The following is a 23,650-nucleotide window of genomic DNA, read 5'->3' as shown; positions in this document are numbered from 1 at the left end:
TTAGTGTCCCATTTTGGTGAAGTTCTTTTCTGCACTGTAATACTTCAGGCTTTCGACTGGTATTTAGGAAGACATTAGTAATGAAGTGGTGGTTCAGAGACTGTCATTCAGCAAGCGGAAATCTTGGGGTCAAAGTGGGAGAGACTGGTAGTTGTTCTGAAAGAAGGGGAGGCAGGATAGGACACCAGAGCGCCTGTCTCTGCTGAGGATGATGTGGTTGCAGTCAGTGTGACACTTTTAATCATCCTGAGCAGCTACCTTCAGAATATTTAGGGTGTAGCTAGAAAGGAAGGTAGGTGGGCTCTGGTGTAGAGTCATTAACATGATTAATTTTTTAGTATTAAAAGGAAACTGGATTCCTAACTGGAAGGGAAGGAAATGGTATAAGCATTTATTGGGCTAGTTGACACAATTGGAATATGGACTAGTTTCAATAAAAGTACTGTTTTACTGTCAGTTTTTCTGAATTTGGTAACTGTTCTATGGTTATCTAAGAGAATATCCTTGTTCTTAGGAAATACTCATTGAGGTATTCAGGGTAAAGTGGCATGATGTTTTCATTCTACTTTTAAATGGTTCAGAAAAAGGATAAATAATGTGAATATGGGTGTGTAGAATGCGAGACATAATGATAAAACAAATATGGCAGCATGTTAAAAATTGGTGAGTGTGGGAAAAGAATATATGGAAGTTCCTTAAATTGGTCTTTCTACCTTATAAGTTTAAACTTATTTTAAAATAAAAAGTTTTTTTTAACTGTACAGCTTGTACTAGTGAAGTGTATTTTTCTTCAAAAATGTCATCTTGAAAGGCACTGACCTTTGTCTTGGTATGCAAGTCTGAATTGCTTAAGACATTTCTAGAACCCAGTTCAAAAATAGACCTTTCAAGCATTTGTTGGTGATGGTAAATCAGTCCTCTAAGGTTTGAATTTTTTAGAAACTATCAAAACCTATTTTCAGCCAAATATCATAAATAAAGCAAGTCGTCAGACTAACACATGCTATTTTAGGTATAAAATGTATCACATTTAATACCTAAAATATTTGACTGGATATTGATACCTATACTTGACTATAAAAGTACAAGACTATTTTGCTTATATAACTGATAGGTAGTCCTGAAAGTAATTCCAAAAGCTGAATTCTGCAGCACATTGATGAGTAAGATTAACAGTTGGGAAGGAAGTTAGTTCTGTTGTAAACCAGCCGTGTCACGTCATAGTCACAGTTTGTGCAGAGCACTGGGACACATGCTGCAACAGAGCAGGGAGTGGCTGTCTCAGAGGAGGGCGGGGAGAGAGTGGAGCTAGGTGACAGGTCAGGAGGGCAAGAGGAAGCGCACACAGAAGTAGGGTGTCTCCTGAGTCTTTCAGGACTAGGGAACAGGGAGATGACAGGCTTTACTTTGGCTTTCGGATCTGTGAGAGTCATTGTCCCTACACTTACCCTTCTCAAGGTGATTTTTGTAGTCACCTCACTCCCTGCCTTGTGAAGGTTGCTTGGAATTGGTAAGAGGAGGAAAGAAGTCGTAGGCAGAGTGCCAGGCTGTGTATATTATATACACTTCATTTACAAACCTGACTTTAAAACTGTTTTTTCTCCTTTCCAATCACAGCCAATTTTAGAATCAGGAGCTGTAGAGCTACTTTGTGGACTAACCCAAAGTGAAAATCCTGCTTTACGAGTGAATGGAATTTGGGCTTTAATGGTATGTTTCACAAAGAGGAGAAAGCAGTTACTGAAGTTAAAACTAAAGAATGTTTTATTTGAAATGTCTGAAATTTTATTTTTTAAAAATCTTAACTCTTTTGGCTCAGTTTTCTAAAGACTTAAGACCTAAAAGATTTCATTCACCTTTCAGATTTGAATATAAGCAAGTTTCTTGGCCACTGTGTTCCCTTGGTTCTCCTATTTATTATGAAAAGGAGAATTTGGGGGAAAAAGTTTTCCTCATCATGAACTCATTGATATCTGTGTAGAGCTATGTACTTTACAGGGTGGTTTTGTGTCTCCTTTAAAACGTCTTTGTGAAGTAAGCTAGAGTATACGTATTTTACAGATGAGAAAACTAAGCAGAGTGGTTGAACAGCTTGCGCAAGGTAAGAGAGTTAGGGTGTACATGCTCAATCATTTCTTAGCAGTTTCTAGTGAATAACTTGTAATAATCTGAGTTCTAAAACTGTGTAACTATGAAGTCAGAAAACCATTATTCCTTAAAATTTTTTCAAATAAATCTATTGAATTGAAAATAAAGCATAATTCTACATGAATTTTTTAAACATAATTATAGCAGTTATAATTCAATCCAGTATGCCAGAAACTAACCTAAGAGTTTATATTTGCTATCTGTAATTTTTATTTTATATTATATTGGTATAGATCCACCTTACAATTGAGAAATAGAATTTAGAGGGTAAATGAATCATCTTAGGCCTCACAGCTAATACATGCTAGAAACAGGTTCTGGGCCTGTCCCCGGCCCATGTTCATCCTCTGGTACTGTGTTGTGTCTGCTGTCTTTTCACCCAAATTTTGGGGTGGAAATAATTGTCTTTCAGGAAAGCACTGAGTGTATCAGATTCAGTTCTTTTTCTTCTTAACCTAACAGCTTTTGGACTTCTTTTTCTTGAAACTCCCAGGAATTTTTTTCCTCCTCACTTTGTACTCAGCCTCCTTTTCAAGCTTTTTCTCAGGAGACATTCCCCCAAGTTTCATTTCCCGGTTTCCACTTCCCTTTACACTATAGTTTCAGGGACTTCATCTGCTCTTATGGTTTCAGCTCCCCTCACAGAAGAGATTGCTTTGGAATATGCATATCCAGATAGAATTGTTCCCTGTTTCCCAGGTTGTCACTTCAATGGCTAATGGGACTTCATTTGAGGGCTCTCTGACAAGTACAGTTTTAATTCTGAAAACTAAACTTACCCCACTCTTCAAATTCATATTAACTGTCTTACTCTCATCAATCTCCTTATTGCCAGTTGTTATGTTCTCGTTCACAGAATATAAAACCTTGGAATTCTCTTTGGCCTGGGTTTCTTGACACCTAACCCAGTACTCTTTTTGCTCTGACATGTTGCCTGTATTTGGAATTTCATCTTTCATATGTCTTAGATCCTTAATTTCAAAAAGTTCCTGGAGGGCAATAACCACATATTATATTAAGTCTCTAGTTTACAAGAGATTTTTAAACCAGAAGTTGATTTATGAATTATTTGAAATTTTCCTTTTTTTTTTTTTCCTTCAGACTTGTTGTTATAGCTTCAGGTTAAGCTAGGATAATCTATAATATGTCCAGAAAGGAGAAAAAGGAGCAAAATAGCTCCTGGCCATCTGGGACTGCTGGTCTTGGGTACATCTCCACCCCCAAGAACCTCCTGCATGGTATGGCCAACCATATCAGCAGTAACAAAGATCTGTGAATGCAGTAGGTGGTTTGTGCCAGTAAAGTTAACAAAACCCGCTGTTTATTTTCACACATAATAGAGGAGTAGCTTTAAGTCTTTCTCAAAGTACTTGTCACAGTATAGTCATTAGCAGTCGTTTTGTTATTGAAGTACACAGACAGCAACTTGATAGCCAGAAGGGTATTCTCAAAAATAATAACCAAGCTCACAGATACAGAGAACAGATTGGTGGTTCCAGAGGTGGGGGTGGGGGTGGGAGAAATGGGTGAACTGTTTTATTTTACAGTTTAAATAAATTGAACTAAATAAACGAAATTTTAAAAATTATAATAGTAGATTTTGTATTTATTTGAGAAATCTTAAGACATGAAAATGCCATGTCAGAAAGTGGTCGTATTTCTCATTGAGGAGTATGTATAGGAGTGACAGTTAACTTTTCTCTTGACCGACAGAATTATAGGTGATAAACAAGAATTAGAAAAATAATGTGACTTATCCTTAAGGATTTTCTGCAGATTTTGTTTAAACTTTGAAAATTATCAGAATTACCATTAAAATATAATTTAATAAAGTAAATGTAGATGTGATTCTTGGAACTTCTTTAATCCTTCCAGAATATGGCATTTCAGGCTGAACAAAAAATAAAAGCAGATATTTTGCGAAGCTTGAGTACTGAACAGCTCTTCCGGTTATTATCAGATTCAGATTTGAATGTGCTGATGAAGACATTGGGACTTCTTAGAAACCTACTCTCTACTCGCCCTGTAAGTAAAACCACCCCAGTTTCCAAATTAACTAGCCTGGCATATATATTACAGAGCACTGCCCTGCCTCTCTGCTCCCATCAACATCTGCCCAGAACTTATGATCGAAGGCGTGCCCCTTGTCAGAGAAGCCAGGAGCTAATATTTAGACCTGTCACCTTCCTAGGCGTTCTGGAGCTGCTTCATCATGTGGCCTCCACTCCTGCACTGCCTGTCCTGTCTCCCCTTCTTGGTCCTATGTGCTAGAGGCAGGGAGCCTGCCTCTGTTGCTTTATTCTGACTTGGTTTGCCAGCCAGAATGGGTTTTCTCATCTGCCTAAATCACTTCTCTCTGGGGCCTAAGCTTCTGTCCCTTGAGAGACTCCTCAGTGCCATCTCCTTGCCCACATTGACTGGACTGACCTCTAGAGGTGTCAGCCTGGAGAGCAGTGGGCATATGTCAGAGCAGGAGAGGCTGAGCCTTGTTGTGAAGTCTTTCTTGCTGTTCTCTAATGTTCCCTAAGCAGCAGGGTCAGTGGCCTTCAGGCAAGTAAAGAAACATGGGTGGTTCCCTTCTGCGTGCATCACTTGTGTTCAGAGTCCTTTCTGTACATTTGTGCCCCAAAAGAGTATTAGTAAATCTACACCCTATTTTCCAGGTCCCTGGCTTCTCCTCCTCCCCCATCCAGTTTTTAGCTTCCTTTCTATTTAGTATCTTTGGCCTCAAGAATCCTCAGTGATTGCAGTTCTATATTGTCAGGCCAAGTCTCTGCTATCTTCATCTTGAAGTCATCAACAGCAAAAAATTGAAGGCAAAATATAGCTTCACAACATAATACAGGCACACCTTGGAGATGCTGCTGGTTTTGGTTTCCAGACCACTGCAATAAAACAAGTCACAAGAACTTTTTTGATTTTCCAGTGCATATAAAGGTTACATTTACACTGCACTATAGTCTGTTAAGCATGTAAAAAGCATTATGTCTTAAGAGGAAAAAGTATTTTTAACATGGTCTAATTTAAAAATAATGCTGTTGGAAAAATGGCACCGATAGACTTGCTCTACACGGTTACCACAAACCTTCAATTTTTTTTTTATTTAAAAAAAAAAAACAACCACAATATATCAGCAGCATGCAATAAATTGACTTGAATTTGAGCAAACTGGGAGATAGTGGAGGACAGAGAAGCCTGGAATGCTGCAGTCCATGAGGTTGCAAAGAGTTGGACACAACTTAATGACTAAACAGCAACAACATACTTGTAAACATGGTTCTGTGGCCTCTGGTCCTATACTCATGGTGTTCTCTTTGAAGCAGTTGTGTACTGCACTGTATTGTTTAACTTTTGGAAGCCTTCTGTTCTTTCCTATTGTCTTTTTCTTTGTTCTCCAGATGATAATTGTGGATTTCCTATTGTTTTGCAGCACATAGATAAAATAATGAGTACTCATGGAAAGCAAATTATGCAAGCTGTCACCCTTATTTTGGAAGGGGAGCATAACATTGAAGTCAAAGAACAGGTATGTGTTCCCTTTTTTTTTTTGAGGAATATCTTTTGAGTGTGAGTGCCAAGAGGAATGGTAGTTAGGAACCTCCTGAGTCACTCTGTTGCAAAAGACGGTGCTGAGTTCAGAAGTGCTATAGACACAGGAAGGGTCTGAAGGAAAAGGCCCTCCACCATCCCTGAAACTCTTCTCAAGAATTCTTCCTCCTGGAATGGAAGAAGACACGAGCAGAGTCTGTAGTTTTACCCTCTGTGTCATGCACTATATATACTCTGTCACTATGGGGATGGACACCTCTGACCATCTTAGAATGAATCCTTTTCCCAGGGTTCACATTTCTAGCCCTCCTTATCACTATGATCTGAACCAAATTCTTGCAACTTCCTGATGAAAAACCCCTTATGCTGAAGACATCTTTTATTTCTTTACTCTCATACATCCCTCTTCCTTATTTCTATCCCATACCCCTTCTTTCTGTTGTGTTTCAATAGGGCAAGTTTAGGATAGACATAAAAGTACAGAGGCTGAATTTCAATAAGGATGTTCAATAAGGATGTTCATTAGGGAACAGTTTGGGAATTACTTTTCTTCTCTAGTTCCTGGGGTTTATTACAAGATTTTTAACATAGTATATATGACATTTTGTCATAAAGGAAAAAGTCACCTGCACACATATTTTTAACACAAGATCTGAGATAATGGTAATGTTCAACTTTCTGACTTAAATGTTGGCTCTATGGGTGTGTTCATTTCACAGTTCATTGAGCTGTACACTTACATGTATGGAAGAAACTTGTCCAAGATCATCTGTGGAGAGTTGGACCCAAAGTCTAACTGCAGGGCCCACTTCCTTACCCTCTGTGTTCCTGAGTTAAAGCAATTCATCAGGCTTCAGCAGAGCAGTCCAGGAGGCAAGAGTAGTAGGACTTGGGAGCTTTGTTGGAATTTGTGAGCAAAGAAGGTGATAGATTTGACAGAGTGATTTTAGACAAACATTTTAGGTGATTCTTATTGAAATTCAGTAGTGAACAACTATGTTTTTTGATGAACAAAATTTGAACACAGAAAAACTATGATCTTGTAGGCATCATTGAAGTTAGGGTAAATGAGATTCATTTCTAGAACACAATAAAGAAGACACAGTGGTCAAAATAAACTATTCTACATCGAGAGCATAGAAATTTGTCTGTAAAGACAGCTCACATAGAATTCCACTAACTTGAAAAGCGAAGCAAGGTAGAAAGGTGAGGCAAGATTTGGATAGGGGCAAAAGAAAAGACCAACAACAATAAGCTGTTTTGGTAGAATCCAATGATACCCGCTCACACAGGTTTGGGTAATGGGAAGTGTGGGTGACTATGGGGAGGCTTAAACTGCCTGCTTTTTAGGTAGAAGTGTAATTCTTCTCAAAAGAATCAAAGATACATTCTCTTTTTCTATTTATTGAGGTATATGAATATACAATAAGGTACATATATTTAAAGCATACAGTGTGATAAGTTGACATATGTATATGGCATGAAACAATCACTGTGATCAAGATAGTGAACATATCTATCTGTCCTTAAAACAGGAACACAAGAAGTGTTCTGTTCTAACCACTCCTATTGAGCATCATCCTAAAACTGCATTATCCATTTCAGGGGTTTAGCACACTGTTTCTACAAAGGGCAAGGTAAATATTTTAAGTTGGCAGGCTATACAGTCTCTGTAGCAACTTCTTAACTGTGATGTTGTAACCTGAAATCAGGTATAAACAATATGTAAGCAAGTAGATGTGGCTGTCTTCCAGTAAAACTTGATTTACCAAAATAGGTATTGGGTTGGGTTGGATTCAGCCTACAGGCCATAATTTGCCAATTATTACTCTGTATCATTGATTTCCAGTTGTTCACATGAAAGTGTGTGTGTGTGTGTGTGTGTTGCTTTTCTCTCTGCTCCCTAGCTCATGTGTTAAATTGGCTTGGCCCAAGAACTACATTAGTCTCTTTTAAGATTTGGTTTCTTGTCTCCATCAGAATACTCAGTAGGAGTGTGTGGGCTTGAGAGCAGAACTGTAGCTCACTATGCCATGCTGGACAAGCCTGAGGATGCGTGGGTGTATTCTAACCTGCAAGAAGGGGAATCACTTGCCTACCTTGCTGGCCTAGTCTATTCTGAGGGTTGTTTCCTGAAATCCTCCCTTCTATCCCTTGTCCTAGTAGGTAAGAGAGAGGTAGTTCTTCCCTAGGTGAATCTGAATTCTTGTCCATAGTTAGAGTCCAATCCTGTTTTTCCTCTTTGCTGTCTCCTCAGTCCTGAAAAATTCAAGGGTGTTGTGCCTGTCAACACTTCTGACAGGCTCACCATGTAACCAGGTCACTGAATCTGACTTCTTCCTCAGGTCATCTCTCTCCCACTTGTGGGTCATATCAGGGTCTCCTCATATGATCTGAGCACCCTGGAATAATAGTCCCCCAGTGCCTTGGATCATAAATGGTCCATTTTCTGTTTCCTGTGTCCTAGGGACAACCTCAGTACTCACTCCTTAACAATTTATACACTGTGGTGGTGTTAACCCAGGAAAAATAAGACCATATACCCTTTAAGATATTTGGGGGTCTGGGCCATAGGAAGAAAACATCCTCCTCAATTAGCTATAACCTGTAAGTTTAACTAACTAAAGTCTAGCAAAGGAAAAGGTTAAAATTGGAGAAAATATATTTGAATTCAAATCCCATGCCCACCTCTAGTCGCTGTTCTTTGAGTGATTCCTTACTGTGCTCGTGGACTTGGTGTCACTTCCTCCAAGAAACCCTTCCCTGGCCCTTCCCCGCCCTTGTGTTATCACACAGATGGACTTAGTGCTTTCTCAGTTCTGTTTTCACCTCAGTTGCACCACAGTGAAATGTAACTGTGTGTTTGCCTTTGGAGTTAGGGAGTATGTCCTGTTCCTGTCTCAGCCTGTTGCTCAGTAGAGTGGGCAGAGTTCAGGCACATTACAGGTGCTCGGCCAGTATTTGTGGAATAGCTGGGGCTGGCACTGGCTCACTATCCCTGCCACAGGCTCTTCACCTTTCCCTTAATCCCTGCCACCTGCTGGTCTGGCTGTGAGGATGTAACAGCTGACAAGAGCAGGCTGTTTTTCCAGTACCAGGGTGGGCACTGTCCTCAAGAGTGCCAGCTGGCACAGGCTACCTCCACCCTCCACATTAGGCCAACCTGCACCAGCTCCTGCACACATTTTGCTTCCTTTTCTGTTCCTTCTGGTAGGGTTCCAAAAAGTCAAGAGGTCCTCATCTCATGAGGCTAATGGACAGGGTCAGGTCTTTATCTAGAAGGTCATGGGCTTGGAAACAAGTAGCATCTAGGAGGAGGGGTAGGGGGAGTTATAACACCTACGAAGCTTTTACTCAAGAGACTACCACTTTGAAGAAACCTTATGGGTTAGTAGTAAGATTGCCTCTTAAAAATGAAATTTTCAAGAAAATAATAATAAACTACATTTACCCTTTGGTTTTTGTGATAACATGGCCATGGCTGCCTTTGCCTGGCAGTGATGGCTTACGCCCAGAAAGAAGCCTCTGAAGCATTTGGGTTCTTGTCTACCTAAGGCAGACTTTTCTTAGGTGTGGTTACTTTTTTGGGCAGCGACGTTAGGGGATAAGAAATCAAGGCATTCAGAGGGGAACATGTGAGAATCGGGAACATGTACTGCAGGTGGGAAATTGCCCAGGTTCTTGAAGGAGCTTGAGTCTGGGGACTTCAGAACTTTCCTGACCTCCCGCCCTTTGTTCTTTTTCAGACACTGTGCATCTTAGCCAACATAGCAGATGGGACAACAGCAAAAGAACTTATTATGACCAATGATGACATCCTGCAGAAAATCAAGTATTATATGGTAGGCCTTTGTGCCTTGCATGACTCCACTAGCTGCACATTAGAAGGCGAGGACAGGTAGTGCTGCTAGCTCAAAACAAATTGTGCAGAAATTAAAGAATAGACTCCTCTGTAACCAATTCCAGATATCCTCTTCCATCCTGAAAACTGAAACAACACTAATCCCTTGAGGTTTGTACCACTGGGCAGTGTTCCCACTCGTCACCCCATTTTTCACCCTGTCATCTGATTGCACCCTTCTTACGCAGTGAAGAACTTGGGCCCTTGGCCTTCTCTCAGTGCCCCTAATCCTATCTTCCCTCTCAAAGCTTCAGTCCTGTGCAGATGAACCCTCTAGTCTCTGGTACCTCTGGCCCTTACTGTTTGACCAGTTTGCTTTCAATCATAATCTGCTACCTGCCTGTAGACACCTCAGCTATGTACTGCCAAAGCCTTACCCGGGATCTTGTCATCACCAGAAACTGCCCCTTGCCAAAATCTGGACGTTAGACATGCTTCCTCTCTTCATTCTGTCAGTGTCTCCTAGGGAAACCCTAACTGTGGATGAACCTGTCTTCTCTTTGCCTGCATGGCAGAGTTAACAACTATACAGAAAGGCGCAAAACCAGACAGACTGGTTTCTTGTTAAATGCCCACCTGCGTGTGCACTCAGCACTGCTCAGTGTCCCCCTCTGCTTCTCCAGCGTGCTGGCACCTCCATCCTCCACAAGAATAGGCTCTACCTTCTCATTCTTTAGACCTCACCTTCTCTTTCCCTCCTCACTCCTAGGGGTGACCTCACCTTTTGTTTTATGAAGGAAATAGAAGCCAAAGTCCTGCAGTGGTTGCCTGTTACACCTTGAATAAAATCCATCCTCCGCCCACCCTTTGCTGCCCGGGAAGCCCTGCATGACCTGGCTCATCTGTGCCCCCAGCTCCTTTCTTTCTCCTCATACCTGTGTTCACACTAGTGAACTTTTTGTTCTTCAGAGAGGCCATGCATGTTCTTTCCTGCCTCGGGACCATCACACACATGCCTGCCCCTCTGCCTGGAGCACTCTTCTCTCCATTCCTTCATGGGGTTCCTTCTCACCTGTTGGATCTTAGCTCAGCTGACACTTCCTCCTGCACTCTTGTCTGCGCAGGTTATTCTTTGTTACTGCATCCTATTCCCTTCGGAGCACTTAGCTCAATTATCACCCCTTATAGTTGTTTGTTAGTGAACCTAGTGAGCACAAGCTTCACGAGGGCAAGGATTATGTCAGATCTGTGTACAGTTGTATATCTGTCACCTTGTACAGTGCCTAGCCTTTAAGTATATGCTTGGTAAGTATTTGATGAATAGAGAAGTACAACTTCAACCAGGAACTCCACTACCTTTCCAAAACCAGATCCACGTAGGATTGCCGTAATCTGTTAAAGGTTTCTCTGGACTTCCCACGCCCATCGAGGACACCTGTCTCTCTGCTGCTGTTCAGAGCCAGACTTCTCAAGAGCATCTTCTGAATGTGCTCCCTCCTTCCTCACCTCTAAATTCACTACCTAGCCCACTTCATCTGGCCTCCGCCCCCATTGTTCAACTCAAACTGTTCTGGTTAATGTCACCATTGACTCCATGATGCCAAGTCCAAAGGCTAGTTTTCTTTCCTCATCTTACCTCATTCACAGCAGATTTCAACTCAGCTGGCTGTTTCCTCCTCCTGGGAACATTCTTTTCCCCTGGCTTCCATGACATTATGCCTCCCTTCTTAGCCCTGGACCCTCTTCTCTTCTCTTCCTCATATGATCCTGAGATTGATGGTTCAGTGCCTCTGTTGCATAGCAGAGGGAGCTTGTGAAGACTGTTGTTTGGCCCCTTTCCTCATGAGATTCTGAGTTAATAGTTCTGGGGTATAGCCTGGGCATCAGTGTTTTTTTTTAACCAACTTCCAGGTGGTTCTTTTGTTTAACCAGAGTGGAGAGCCATTGGTTTAGGGAACGTCATCCACTCCCATGGCTTTGACTGTCATCTCTGTTCTTTGTTTGGTTTCTGGGCTCCAGTTCAGTAGTCAGTTCTGATAAATTAGTCATTATAGTTTTTACACTGTCATTATAGTATTATAGTCATTATAGTATTTACATTGATACCAAGCAATGCAGAACACATCAACATGGCCTTCAAAAGCCTTGACAAGAAGCTACTCCGATGGTGTCTACAGTTTTACAAATGCTGGTTATTTTCTTCTTGAGGGGAGCAAGATCCAAGGGCCACATGGAGGGTATACCTCCTGCCTAGACCTCTCTTCGGAGCTCCGGACTCACATATCCTCCTGTCTCCTCCTCATCTCCATGTGGCTGTGTGAAGCTTCTTGACATTGGTGCTTAAATATCAGTTCTTAAGTATCTCCCCTAAACCTAAATTTCCCTCTCCTGACCTTTTCTGTCTCAGTATAGTGGCTCTGCCATCTACCCTGTTGCTCACCTCTAGGAGTCAAATCTTGATTTCTCCAGCTCCTTTACCTCATTAATCCAGTTTGTCAGTAGGTCCTGTTAGCCTTCCCCAAGACTGGTCCGTATGCTGTTGACTTTTTTCTGTCACCATAACCCTCACCCTAGTTCAGGCCACACCCTCTTGTGCCCTGTTGACCATGATAACCTCCTAGACACCTCTACACTGTCATTCTAATCCCTTCAGCCTGGATGATCTTCTAAAAATGTAAATCAGATGTTGTCCCTCCACTGCTTAAATCCTTCAGGGCTTCCTGTCGACTCAGTGAAATCCATCCTTCCTCTGGCCTACAGGGGCCCACAGTTAGCCATGCCTGCTTCTCCACATTTTACTCTGCTTTTCCTTCTCAATATGCGTAGCTTTACAATTTCTTCTTACCGCAAACCCTTTCAGGAGCTTTTCCTTCTTCTTGGTGCCTCTTGATCTTTGTATACCTGGCATCTTCCTGTTTGTTATTCTTCCTCTGCATAAGTATTGCCTCCTTTAAAGAGATCTTTTCTGTACGTTTCACTTAAAATTAGTGAAAACTTCACCCTTCAGTTTTCTCTATCAAGCAGTTTGTTTTCTCAAAAAAAAATTCATTGAGTGAATGCTGGATGTAAATACTTACATGTTGTAATATAAATAAGTTTGTTTATTCAACAAATACTCATTCATGGCCTGATGCTGGGAGTAGATGGTGCATTTTATTCTGTTTTGTCTTAGTGGAGCCCAAACTGGACAGCTCTGTAAAAGCCTTGGCAGGTAGGAGGGAAAAAGAATCACCAGCCATAGAATTCTAATGAAGGAAACCATGTCCTTTGTCTCTGCTTAGTTTAGATACAGTTTTACGTGGCAAGAAGAGTCCATCCCGGCCTTCAAGAAACTGTTGAGCATATATTGTGTCATTGTATTTCCCAGATATGCATGAGTTATTTAAGTGTACTGAGAACTTTATTTTTTAAATTGACCAATTGAAAAATCATCTGTATGAACTTCCCTGGCTGTCCAGTGGTTAGGACTCCATGCATCCACTGCAGGGTACAGATTTGACCTCCAGTCAGGAACTAACATCCCACATACCACATGGTGCAGCCAAAAAAATCATCTGTAAAGATGTTTAGGGTCCTCTTTCATCTAAGAAAAAGCACTCTATATGGATAAATAATAACTTAAGCAAAAATGGTTGTACTTTGAGTACATTATGAAGAGAAATCAATGAGAGTGTGTTTTAGAAGAATAAGGAGGCTCCTTAAGAATAGTAGAGACTCAGTCAAGTTTTTTATGCTGTTCCTAAAGAGACAGGAGCAATTTGTATCAGATATTCAGTAGCCAAAGAGATAAATATTAAGTGCACATCCATCCAGTTTATTGGCCCTGAACACTTCCTGATGTAGACAGAGAACAGTCAAAAGCATAGACTTGTCCTAGGCCAGTGTTCCTGTGTGTATGGGTTGAGTTTTGCAGACTGCACCTGTGGCCCTTGAGGTGTTTTGTTTGGCCAGCCAGAGGGTCTCTAAAATTTGAGTGTGGAGTCCTAGCAAGCCTTCCTCCCCGGTGTACCAGATTTCCCACCACTCTTTGTTGTCTTTAGCCCAACCTGTTCACCCATTAGCACTAACTTTGTACCCCTCAAGACATTTGGATTTGAGGCCCCTGCTTCAGACTCTTAGGCTATTGGAATTGTCTGTGTTATGTTACAAAAAATTACCTCAAATGAGAGTATCCTTTTTTTTTTTTTTTCCTGTTTCTGCATCAAATAGGGTCATTCACATGTCAAATTGCAGCTTGCCGCTATGTTTTGTATATCAAACCTCGTATGGAATGACGAGGAAGGTAAGAGATTGGTGAGATTTGTTCTGAAAAAAATTATGGAGAAGAAGGTGTCAAACAGGAATGGCATCAGCTGCCTCAAAATCCTGGGTAGAGGCACTACTCATTGGGCCCCAAGCACCCAACAAAGTCTCCTAGGTATGAATGAGAATCTGCTGGCCTAGCTAACATGTTGTCCCCACCTTGGAGTCAGCACTGTTCCAGAGTACTGAGCGTGGGGATTGGAGGAGACCCTAGAGAAGCCCTTGCCCTTGAGAGAGCTGAGAAGGAGGATGGTGAGATGCACTTGAAGAAGATGAAAGGTGAGGGTGGGCGGGAGGGTTGACCTTTCACTGTGTGCATGGGGAGCACATAGAAGGACCACAGGCAGGTAAGCTTAATGGAGAAGAGGGTGGTTGGTGAGAAGGGAGAGCTACACCGTGCCTGGGGAGGCCATGTGTGTGAGCAGGCCTCTATAGTGCTCCACCTTGACTGCATTAGAATCAGCCAGTTAAATCAGAATCTCACAAGTGGTTTTTTAAATTCCCCATGTGATTCCAATGAACAGCCAAGGTAGTGAGGAGCGCAGTGGGCCTCAGTGTTGGATTGGCTGCATGAGCATCACCTGAGGGACTTTGTAAAATGCAGATTTCTGGGCACCACCCCTGGAGATTCTGGTTCACTGAGTCTCAAGGAGGTCAGTGCATGAGTGAGTCACTCTGGGCTCCTCAGTGAGGAGGAGAGAATCTGGAGGAATTGCACTTTGCAGTGGGTCCAGAACAAAGCAGAAAGAGGAGGAGCTCGGTTCAGTGTGCGGGCCAAGAGACCACATGCCGGCCCAGGTGCCAGGGAAACAAGCTGCCCTCAAGAAGATCCTAATCTAGTTGGAAGACAGGACAAAGCAGTGTGGAATTAGAGGTGCCATGGTCTGAGAGGCAGCAGGAAGTGCTGGGAAATCAGAGAAGAGTGGGAGGGAATAGAGGGGTTGGGAAAAGAGACTGGTTTGGAGTAGAAAGAGCCTGGCTAAGTCTGTCCAGAAAAAAATGATGAAGATGAGGCCTGATGACAGGGCCTTGTGCCCAGCTGAAGACTCTGGCCTTGACCCTGTGGTCTGTGGAGAAACTGTTCTAGCAGCAGAACCGAGGGAGCAGGGTCCAGGAGGCCAAGAGACCAGTTAGAACACTGTTGGAGAATCCCGGCACAAGGAGATTGGGTTACACTGGGGGGAGCCAGTTTTGGGGGGATGGAGGGGGAAAGAACACGGATAAGGCTCCAGACTGTTGGCTGCACATTAAAGAGAGCAATGGCCTGGGTAATATTCCCAGTAACCTGCTAGCTTTCATCTCTCAGGCTCACAAGAACGCCAGGATAAATTACGAGACATGGGCATCGTAGATATTCTACACAAACTGAGTCAGTCACCAGATTCAAATCTTTGTGACAAGTGAGTATCAAAGTTAAAGGTCTTTGCTTTGGGGTATGTTGAATTCTTTGATGAAAGAGTTTAAATTGCTTAGTAAGCCACAGGGTCAAACTCTAAGTCTGTTAGACCCTTGGCTTCCCTTTTTAGTAATCTATGAGCCAGCTGTGTGACACCTGAGTAAGAGATAAACCAATAATTGGCAGATTATTAAAGATTTTCACCTCACTGTGAATGAATGTGAGCCTGGACCACCATAATGGGAATCTGGAAAGGATCCTGAGGCCATTCCCTTTCAGTCTCTTGATCTTTAGAATAGAAAAGCATGTGGCCTTTTGGAGAGCAGAAATGAGGCCCAATTATAAAAGCATTCATTAGCTCAGAACCACACTAAGTGCCTGCCTTGTGCCAGCCCAGCCTAGCTGCTGGGGCTGCACCTGTGACCAGTAGGGAGTCCCTGTCCTTAGTGAGCTCACCATTTACTAGAGGAGGAGAGAGTCACAGTCTGAGACCCCTCTAACCTCTAGATAGCCAAGAATGTTTTTCCTGGCTGTGAACACTTATAATACAGCCTCCACGTTCCAGATCACTTTCATCCTGCAGACTCTTGAGCAGGTCTCAGAGTGCTCCGTGGTCTGGCCCTGCCTTCCTCATATCCCCATGCCCCCATGCCTACTCTGTGCTGCAGCCACACCTGCCCTCTTACAGGATCACACCTTCATGTGTTTACACATTCTGTTCCACCAGATTTGCCATCCCAGGCCTCTCTCCTCTGACTTACCATTCATTGAACAAGTACTTTTTTTTTTTTAATACTGACCTCTGCCAAGCATTGCTTTAGGCATCAAAGATATAAGGGTGAATAAAATTGATGAAGTCCTTGCCCTCGTGGATCTAATGTTCTAATACAGAAGACAGACAATAAGCAAATGAATATGTAATGTGATCACAGATAATGAGAGGTACTGAAGGTATAACCAAGATGAGGGGATGGAAAGTAAGAAAGTTTCTTGTCATATAAATTAGTCAGTAAAAGCTTCTCTGAGGATGTGACATTTGATCTAAGACCTCAGTGAAATGAGAGGGTCTGCCCAGCAGATGATTAGAATAGTATTCCAGACAGAAGGGACAGGGGGGTCAAGGTCCTGAGGCAGGGATGAGCTTGAGCATTCAAGAAACAGCAAGAAGACCAGTGGACTAGGGAAAAATAAGTGGGCGGGAGAGTGAGAAGAAGTAGACGCAGGGAGGCAGTAAGAGCCTTGTAGGCTGTAGCATGAACTTTGGCTTCTATGTAGAGTTTAATAGGAGGTCACTGGAGGGTTTTGAACGGAAGAGATAGTATCTGATACGGTTCTGGTGGCTCTGTGGAGAGTGGTTGGCAGTAGCGCAGGGATGGGAGCAAGGAGGCCAGTCGAGGCTGTTCTAGTTGTGTTAGGTGAGGAGGGAGGGAGGCAGTGGTGGGAGTACTGAGGAGTGGTTGGATTGAAGATTTACTATAAAGGCGGAGCCAACAGATTTGCTCATGGATCCGATGTAGGATATTAAAGAGAGGAAAGGAAAATGCCTCGAGTGTCAGCCTGAGCAGCTGAAGAGAGGTCTACCAAGATGATCATTTGCCAAGATGCCAAGAAGAAGAGAAGAGAAGGATAATCAAGTCTTGGAGAATCAAGAGTTGTCATTTGGTGTGCCAGCTTTTGGATGCTATTAGCCATCCAAGGGACTCAGGAGAGGGGCTGAAGATATGAATTGGGATAGGATATCAACCATGGAGCTGCCTGGAGTCACCTAGGGAGAATAAACGAGGAGAGAAGACAGAAGGGCTAAGGACTATGGACTGGGATACCGCACATCCACCCCAGCATTTAGAAGAGAATGAAAAAGGTCCAGCAAAAGGTCAGAAAGAACAACCGCTGGGAGAGGCAGAGACCTGGGCACATAGTGTCCTGAAAGCAAAGGTAGAGAACGCTTGGACAGTGACCATCCATCCTTCAAATCAGGTTGTCACCTCTGTGGGAAAGTCTTGCCAGATCCATTCTGCACCCTGGTCCCCAGACTTTGGTAGGGGCCCCTCTGTTCTCCCATAGCACCTAGAGAACACACCACACGTGCCTTGCTGTCAGCTTGCTTATCTGCTCCAGGGAAGGGAAGAGGCACTTGTTTAAGGGCTCCTCGAGTAAATGGCTAGGCCAGATAGAGCACACAGAGTTGGGCTCTTGCCTCCCTGAAGCTTGGTATCCAGTGGGTTAAGGAAAACAGATCCCCAAGCTGCTGCTCAGATGAGTGTCCCGTCGAAGGCACTAAGGCAGGATTTGAGCTCCACCTTGAGAGTGGGAACCTCCGCCTCCACAGCAGCAGTAGCAGACTCTGTCAGCCATCTCTTCTGGCCAAGAGCCAGGCTGTTCCAAGGGTCTTTTCTTGTGTTTGTTCAGAAATTAAAATAGTTCTGCTTAAAACCCTCTCTGGAACGACCTGAAAAGAGACCTCACCAGCATGAAGTGGGGTAGGTTTAAGCTCTGGCCTAACATTACTTAGACCAGTCTAGTATTGTTTCCCAAAACCTGCGTGGTACATATGTCTTCAGCATTTCTTAGACCCCATGAAAGGAATCAAGGTCCAAGCTACTCTACCTCAGTCCGTTTAAGGAAAGGTGACCTTGCCTTAAAGCCATCCATTGGAAGGACTCCTGAGATAGTAATAGGTAGCAGAAAGATCACAGTGGCACAGTCTCTGAGGTCCAATATAATCAAACATAGCCACACCCTTAGAAAGATCCACAAGGAGTCTGATTGGGAGTTTTAAAGAGTAATGCAGAATTTTGATCAAGACCCTCACGTAGACATTCCCACCATGGCACAGTTTATGATCTAACAGCAAAATCTCTAAGGTTCTTTCTGTCTTCAAGGCTGTGTGACCTTTTGACTTTCAGACACTTAACAGATGTGGAGTTATTGCCAACTAGACCTCTCCACCCCAGGCTCAGAGGGCCTCGAATTTGTGAAGTTATGGCCAATGAGAGGTAGCCTATGGCATTATTCAGAAACTGTTTCCTAGGAAAACGACCTCATAGAACCCAACTCGCTCATAACTTGGAACGGTTTTTATGGAGCTTTCTGTTCTAATGGATTGGACTGCTTGCAATGGTCATCTTTATAGAGGCTTAAATAATTGCAGGAGTATCCCTGAGCTGATTCCTTTTAAGACTATAGAGTGTATCCATTACTACACCAAAGAAACTGTGCTTGAGTCCAGCTCTTTGCATGCCTTGTCTGCTTTGCTATAAGCTAATAGTAACAGAAAATTTTAGCCTTTTCTTCCCATAACTTAGAAGGGGAAAGAGACCATTGCTAAAACCTGACTTCCACAGTTGCAGCCTTGACCAGGCGCGTGATGGGAGAGTAAAGGAGGCCTTCTCAGTCCCAGGTCAAAGGAAGGCACTTCTGCAAGGATCGGGACAGGTTAAGACATGGCCTACATTGCACAGTTTCCTCTTCATCTAGCTACCTTCCCCAGTCACCATAACAACCCACATCAGGCATGATGTGAAGGACAGGATAAAATCGTAACCTACCTCCCTCAGGTTTGAGCCATGCGACAGCCTCATCCCATGAGCTCTTGGCCCCTCCCATGCACTTTCTAATCAGTACCTACTCACTCCTGCCTAGGTCAGGTTTGACAAAGGAGAACTATAGAATGTCCATGAGTTGCAGCAGCTGTAAGGACAAGAGCAGGACTACAGAAAGGGGATGTAGCCAGCATGAGTTTGCAGTGTGTGCTGACCACAGATCTCTGTCCCTTATATAGTAGGTGCTCTGCTGGGCTCACCCCAGTTCCCTTGGGGGAACCTATTTTTTTTTTTACTTTCCCAGCTGCCATCTTTGAGCCTTGATTACACTTCTGACATGATGGCTAACAGGAACTCTGTGATTCCAGGGCAAAGACGGCGCTGCAGCAGTACCTGGCGTGATGAGAACACCCCGGGCACCTGCGGGCATCCCACATCCTTGTTAAAGGAAGTACAGGAACTAGCCTCATTTGATTCCTTCTATTTGCACAAGTCACCTTGGACTGCAGGGAGCTGTTTTGCAAAAGCAGTTTGGTAGGCTTAAATCTCAAATTCATCTTGAGAACATTTTTTTGAGGTAGTAATTTCCTCAGAGGACTGTTGTGTTTTGTTTTGTTTCTTTCTGAGCTACCTGGACTCTTTATTAGAACAATCAATTATTTTCCTTTGGACCTACAGTTTTTTGCCTATGCTGCAGCCACTTTGTGAGTGAGAATGGATGTGTGTCTGCACACACACAGATGTGTGTGTGTGCGTGCGTGTGTGGATGAAGGTCAGGATGAATGAATATGTGTGTGTGAGGGATACCTCAAAGTTTTCTTTTCTTATTTTGTGTGAAAATCTCTTTTCTACAGATTTTCCAGGGTTTAAGCATTGCTTGCTGTATAAAAAAAAAAATTACTGAATTATATACAGTTTGAATGAAATGTTATTTTAAAAACAAAACAATTGTTAAGTGTTCCATAAAGTTTATGTTGAATTTTGGTCAGATAAATATTTGTAAGTAAAAAAATATATGCATTTCTGAACCTCAACTTACATAGATTTTCTTTATAAAAAAAAAAAACAAAACAAAAAAACAAAAAAAAGAAAAAAAATTAAAAAGAAAAGGTTGGCTATAGTTGGCCTGAGTAACAGGCATGATATATGGTGCTGTGCAAAATAGTAAGCTAGCATCTTACTGCCGTCAATATCAGCAGGTACAGAGCCTCTTTTCAGACTAATTCAATAAGCTCTCAGGCTTCCAAGTCAGATGGACAGGTTGGAGTGAAGGCGACAAATACAGACATCAAAGGGAAATGTAACTACTGATAGTGGAAACCCAGCCATGACTGGTGGACTACGCTTGGCAGGAACTGGGCGCCAAGAGCCTCCCAGCTGCCCTAAACCCTGTCACTGGTGTAGCAGTAGATGGCAGGATTTAGATCCAGTCATGGAAGCTTGTGCTCCAGCTGAAGTAGGGCACCACTTCCTGGAAACAAAGTCCAATCACCTTGTGCTTCCTGAAACAGCATATATCACTGTGAAACTAAAGAATGTCCTACAGACGCATCTGTAGGAAGAAGCAGAGAACAGAATAGTTTAGAAAGCTGTTTTTCTCTTGGCTGTACTCAGCAAATTCTATATACTTGTCACTCAGGACTGCTATTCAGTGTGTTTTTGTAAAGTGAGATGGAAATTTTAGTAAATGATATGGCTAAGATCTTTTCCTGCATGAAGCCCAAAGCACTGAAGTTTGAGAGAAGGGAAGGGGGTCCCCTTGGGAGGACCGAAGATGACCGCTTTTTCCAGTCAGGACTGCTTTGCCGTTTGGCAGCCCTTAGCTTGGTACCTGCTCCAACTTCTGGGTCAGCTTCAAGGTGAACTCAACATGATTACTCCTGACTGACTGAAGGTACAACCAACCTTCCTTTTCCCTTGGCTATAAGAAGTTCAGAGGCACCGTGGCCAGGAAGCAGGGTCTATGCTCAGAAGCTTGCCCTGAGTTTGTGCACCCGATGGGCTCCCAAACCTGCCTGCCATTCCTGATGGAGCTGCCGGTGGTGCAGCCACTCCATCACCAGCCTGCTCCTTCCTTGGAAGATTTAAATATGTTTGATTGCAAATGAATGTTTTTAAAATGTATTTAATGCCATTTATTTTTTCTGTTCTCAACATGACCACCCAAGATTCAAACACAGAGATTTCCAAGTTGTATTTTTTCTTTCAGAACATTACTGATTTTAAAATCTGTCCCAACAGGGACTTGGGTTTTGTGCAACCATCAGAGTGCTAATGTGCAGAAGCCAGTTTAAAGAAAATGGAGTGTTCTGGGGGTAAAAGCCTTATTTAGGCCCACTCACTGACATTTCTAGTACTGAGAAAATATCCTTGGTTGGCATTTGTAACACAAAACACTATAGAGTTGGTATTTTTAAGTACCAGGTAAATATAAATAAACCAATAATGAATTGCTGAGACAATCTTGAACCCAGATAGCATTAGAAAGCTGAAAGCCCAATGAAATGACACTTTGACACTTAAACTCTGTGGATAAATCTTGCCTGTGGCTATAAACAGATGGTCAGAGGAAAAGTGCTTTATGATAATTAACTTTTCTGAGTTGAATGAAGGAAAATGTATTTATTAAAACAAAGCTGTTGGCTGCTTTATGCAGATGCAGTGTTCTGTCTGCAAGGAAGTGGGGGGAATGGAACGTGGGCTTGTGTCTCCACCCAAGTTCTTAACTAAGCTTCTCGCTCTAATACTGCATTCTGTTTCTCCTTTTGTGCCCTGATTGTAACCCAAAATTTATGAACTAGAAAAGAATGTCCAATTTAATAAGTTGCATTTTTTTTCCTTAAGCACTTTATGCAGAACAATACGTGTTCTTCTGGTAGTGTTTGGATAATATGATTTTAACACATGCTAATAAAAGCCAAGAAAAAAGCATGGCAACTTCTAAAAAGGAGTCTGTTTTCCAAATATCTAGAACAGTAGGAAACATTAGAAGATGATGTGGACTGACTTGCAAAACCCGAGATTCTTGATGATTGAGAGGCTGGGAAGTGACTGCATTTCAGAGATGAGCTAGCGCCCTAGGGTAACTGTGGCTTCCGGGAGCCTCTGCAGCCGTCTGAAGCCCCCTTTCCCGCTGACAGGTGCCCACTCCAGGGCTCCCCCTCCGTCCTCTCCTCTCCTCTTTCTGTATGCCACTCCCCCGCCAGCGCCCGCTGGACTTAAGCCCGGAGCTTAGCAGATGACCACCTGCACAGATGTTCTGCATTTCCAGTGCGCCACCTTCCCCTTCTCCCCCGTGTCTGAAACGTAGGGACATGCCACCTGTCTCTTGGCCTCACTAGAGTCCGAGGGAAAGCCAGGGATGCCTGCCCTAGAGCGTGAGGGGAAGATAGTGAGGTGGTTGGTGGGGGAGGCGATTCCCCGGCCACAGCGGGAGCTTGGAGGCAAGGCTTGGGAAAGCAGGGACTGACCACTGATCCTGCTGGAGAGCTGACAGAGAAGTCCCGGGACCTTGCCACCTGGGGTGGGGCTAGTGCTGCCCCGGACCTGCCCCTGGCACTGACCTGCTTGGGTGCTGGGCAGGAGGCATGTGTCCATTCCCAGCCTGAGGAGGGTTTTGGTCTTGACGTGGCTTCAGGGCAAGCTGAGGGAGCCATGCTATGGCCCTCCAAGTGCCTTCCTCCCTCTATCCCTTCAGCACCTGGCCTTGGCCTTGGCTCTGCAGGACAGTCAGCCCCCTGGCTGAGTGGAGGGCCTGAGACAGACAGGCCACCTCCTTGACTTAGTGGGGCTAGTCCTGCCCTCCACTGTGTCAGGTGCTCACACCCAGGAGAAGCCTTAAGGCCTAAAACAGTGCCCACCAGCAGGCCCGGGGTGTCTACCAAGGAGTTCCCTCCTCTGTTGGTGAGCAGACATTTCCATCACTTTCAGGAGCTTCTCTTCCTCTCTCTTCACCCCACCCTCATTCCTTCTGCCAGGAACCTTCTGGACTCTGATAAAAGAAGCACCCTTGTAATGGAAGGGGTGTGTCACCACACCTCCTACCCCAGCCGTGTCACCTGTGTCCTCCTGCTTTCCTCATCCCAGCCCTGCCATCCCAGCCACATCCTGGGAAGGCTGAAAGATCATCACAGACACCGACACACACAGGCCAGTCCCTCCTCCTGCTCTTCTCTCCCCTGCATTCAGAGGCCTCGGTCACTCCATTTCCCACCTCACCTCTCTCCAGGGATGGAAGCTTGGCATCCCAGCTTCTGGGGAGACCAGATAGCTGTCAACTGGGTGTACCACAAGCAACTCATTCAGAGCTAAACAACACCCATGGTGTGGAAGACCAAGTGTGGGGCTCTGGAGCCAGCTCAGAGATGAGCCCAAACCAACAGAGCTGCCCCATCTTGAGACCACTCACAGAGGTCAGAACAGAGCCCCTTGGTGGGCTCTGTGTCTGGGGGGATCTGCCTTGGAGTCAACTTTTCTGACAGAGTCTGTCAGGGGGGGCTCCACTGAGTGTTCTCACGGGGCTTGTACTGATGGTGTTGAGTATGACGGGCAGGCAACTTTCCATCCAGAGGTGACCCAAGGTCATGGGAAACACCAAGATTCTACGCATGTACATCACCAGATGGTCAATACAGATTGATTATATTTTTTGCAGCCAAAGATGGAGAAGCTCTATATAGTAAGCAAAAACAAGACCAGGAGCTGACTGTGGCTCAGATCATAAACTCCTTATTGCCAAATGCAGACTTAAGTTGAAAGTAGGGAAAACTACCAGACCATTCAGGTATGACATAAATCAAATCCCTTACGATTATACAGTGGAAGTGATAAATAGATTCAAGGCATTAGATCTGATAGAGTGCCTAAAGAACT

General features: G+C 43.6%; 1 protein-coding gene across 1 annotated transcript in view; it reads left to right on the top strand.

The window, feature by feature from the left end:
- The window catches only part of ARMC8 (armadillo repeat containing 8), a 104,908-nt gene extending 83,271 nt beyond the window's left edge, over window positions 1-21,637 (top strand). Inside the window, exons 16-22 of the mRNA XM_068985575.1 lie at window positions 1,618-1,710; window positions 4,024-4,173; window positions 5,579-5,674; window positions 9,444-9,539; window positions 13,748-13,820; window positions 15,147-15,240; window positions 19,147-21,637. Coding sequence (XP_068841676.1) covers window positions 1,618-1,710; window positions 4,024-4,173; window positions 5,579-5,674; window positions 9,444-9,539; window positions 13,748-13,820; window positions 15,147-15,240; window positions 19,147-19,180 — 636 coding nt within the window. The 3' untranslated portion in view covers window positions 19,181-21,637. The remainder of the gene's footprint in view (window positions 1-1,617; window positions 1,711-4,023; window positions 4,174-5,578; window positions 5,675-9,443; window positions 9,540-13,747; window positions 13,821-15,146; window positions 15,241-19,146) is intronic.
- Window positions 21,638-23,650: the final 2,013 nt, after the last annotated feature.

The sequence above is a fragment of the Capricornis sumatraensis genome, chromosome 1, assembly GCF_032405125.1.
Source record: "Capricornis sumatraensis isolate serow.1 chromosome 1, serow.2, whole genome shotgun sequence".
Lineage (NCBI taxonomy): Eukaryota > Metazoa > Chordata > Mammalia > Artiodactyla > Bovidae > Capricornis > Capricornis sumatraensis.
This window is presented reverse-complemented; position numbering and strand designations above follow the sequence as displayed.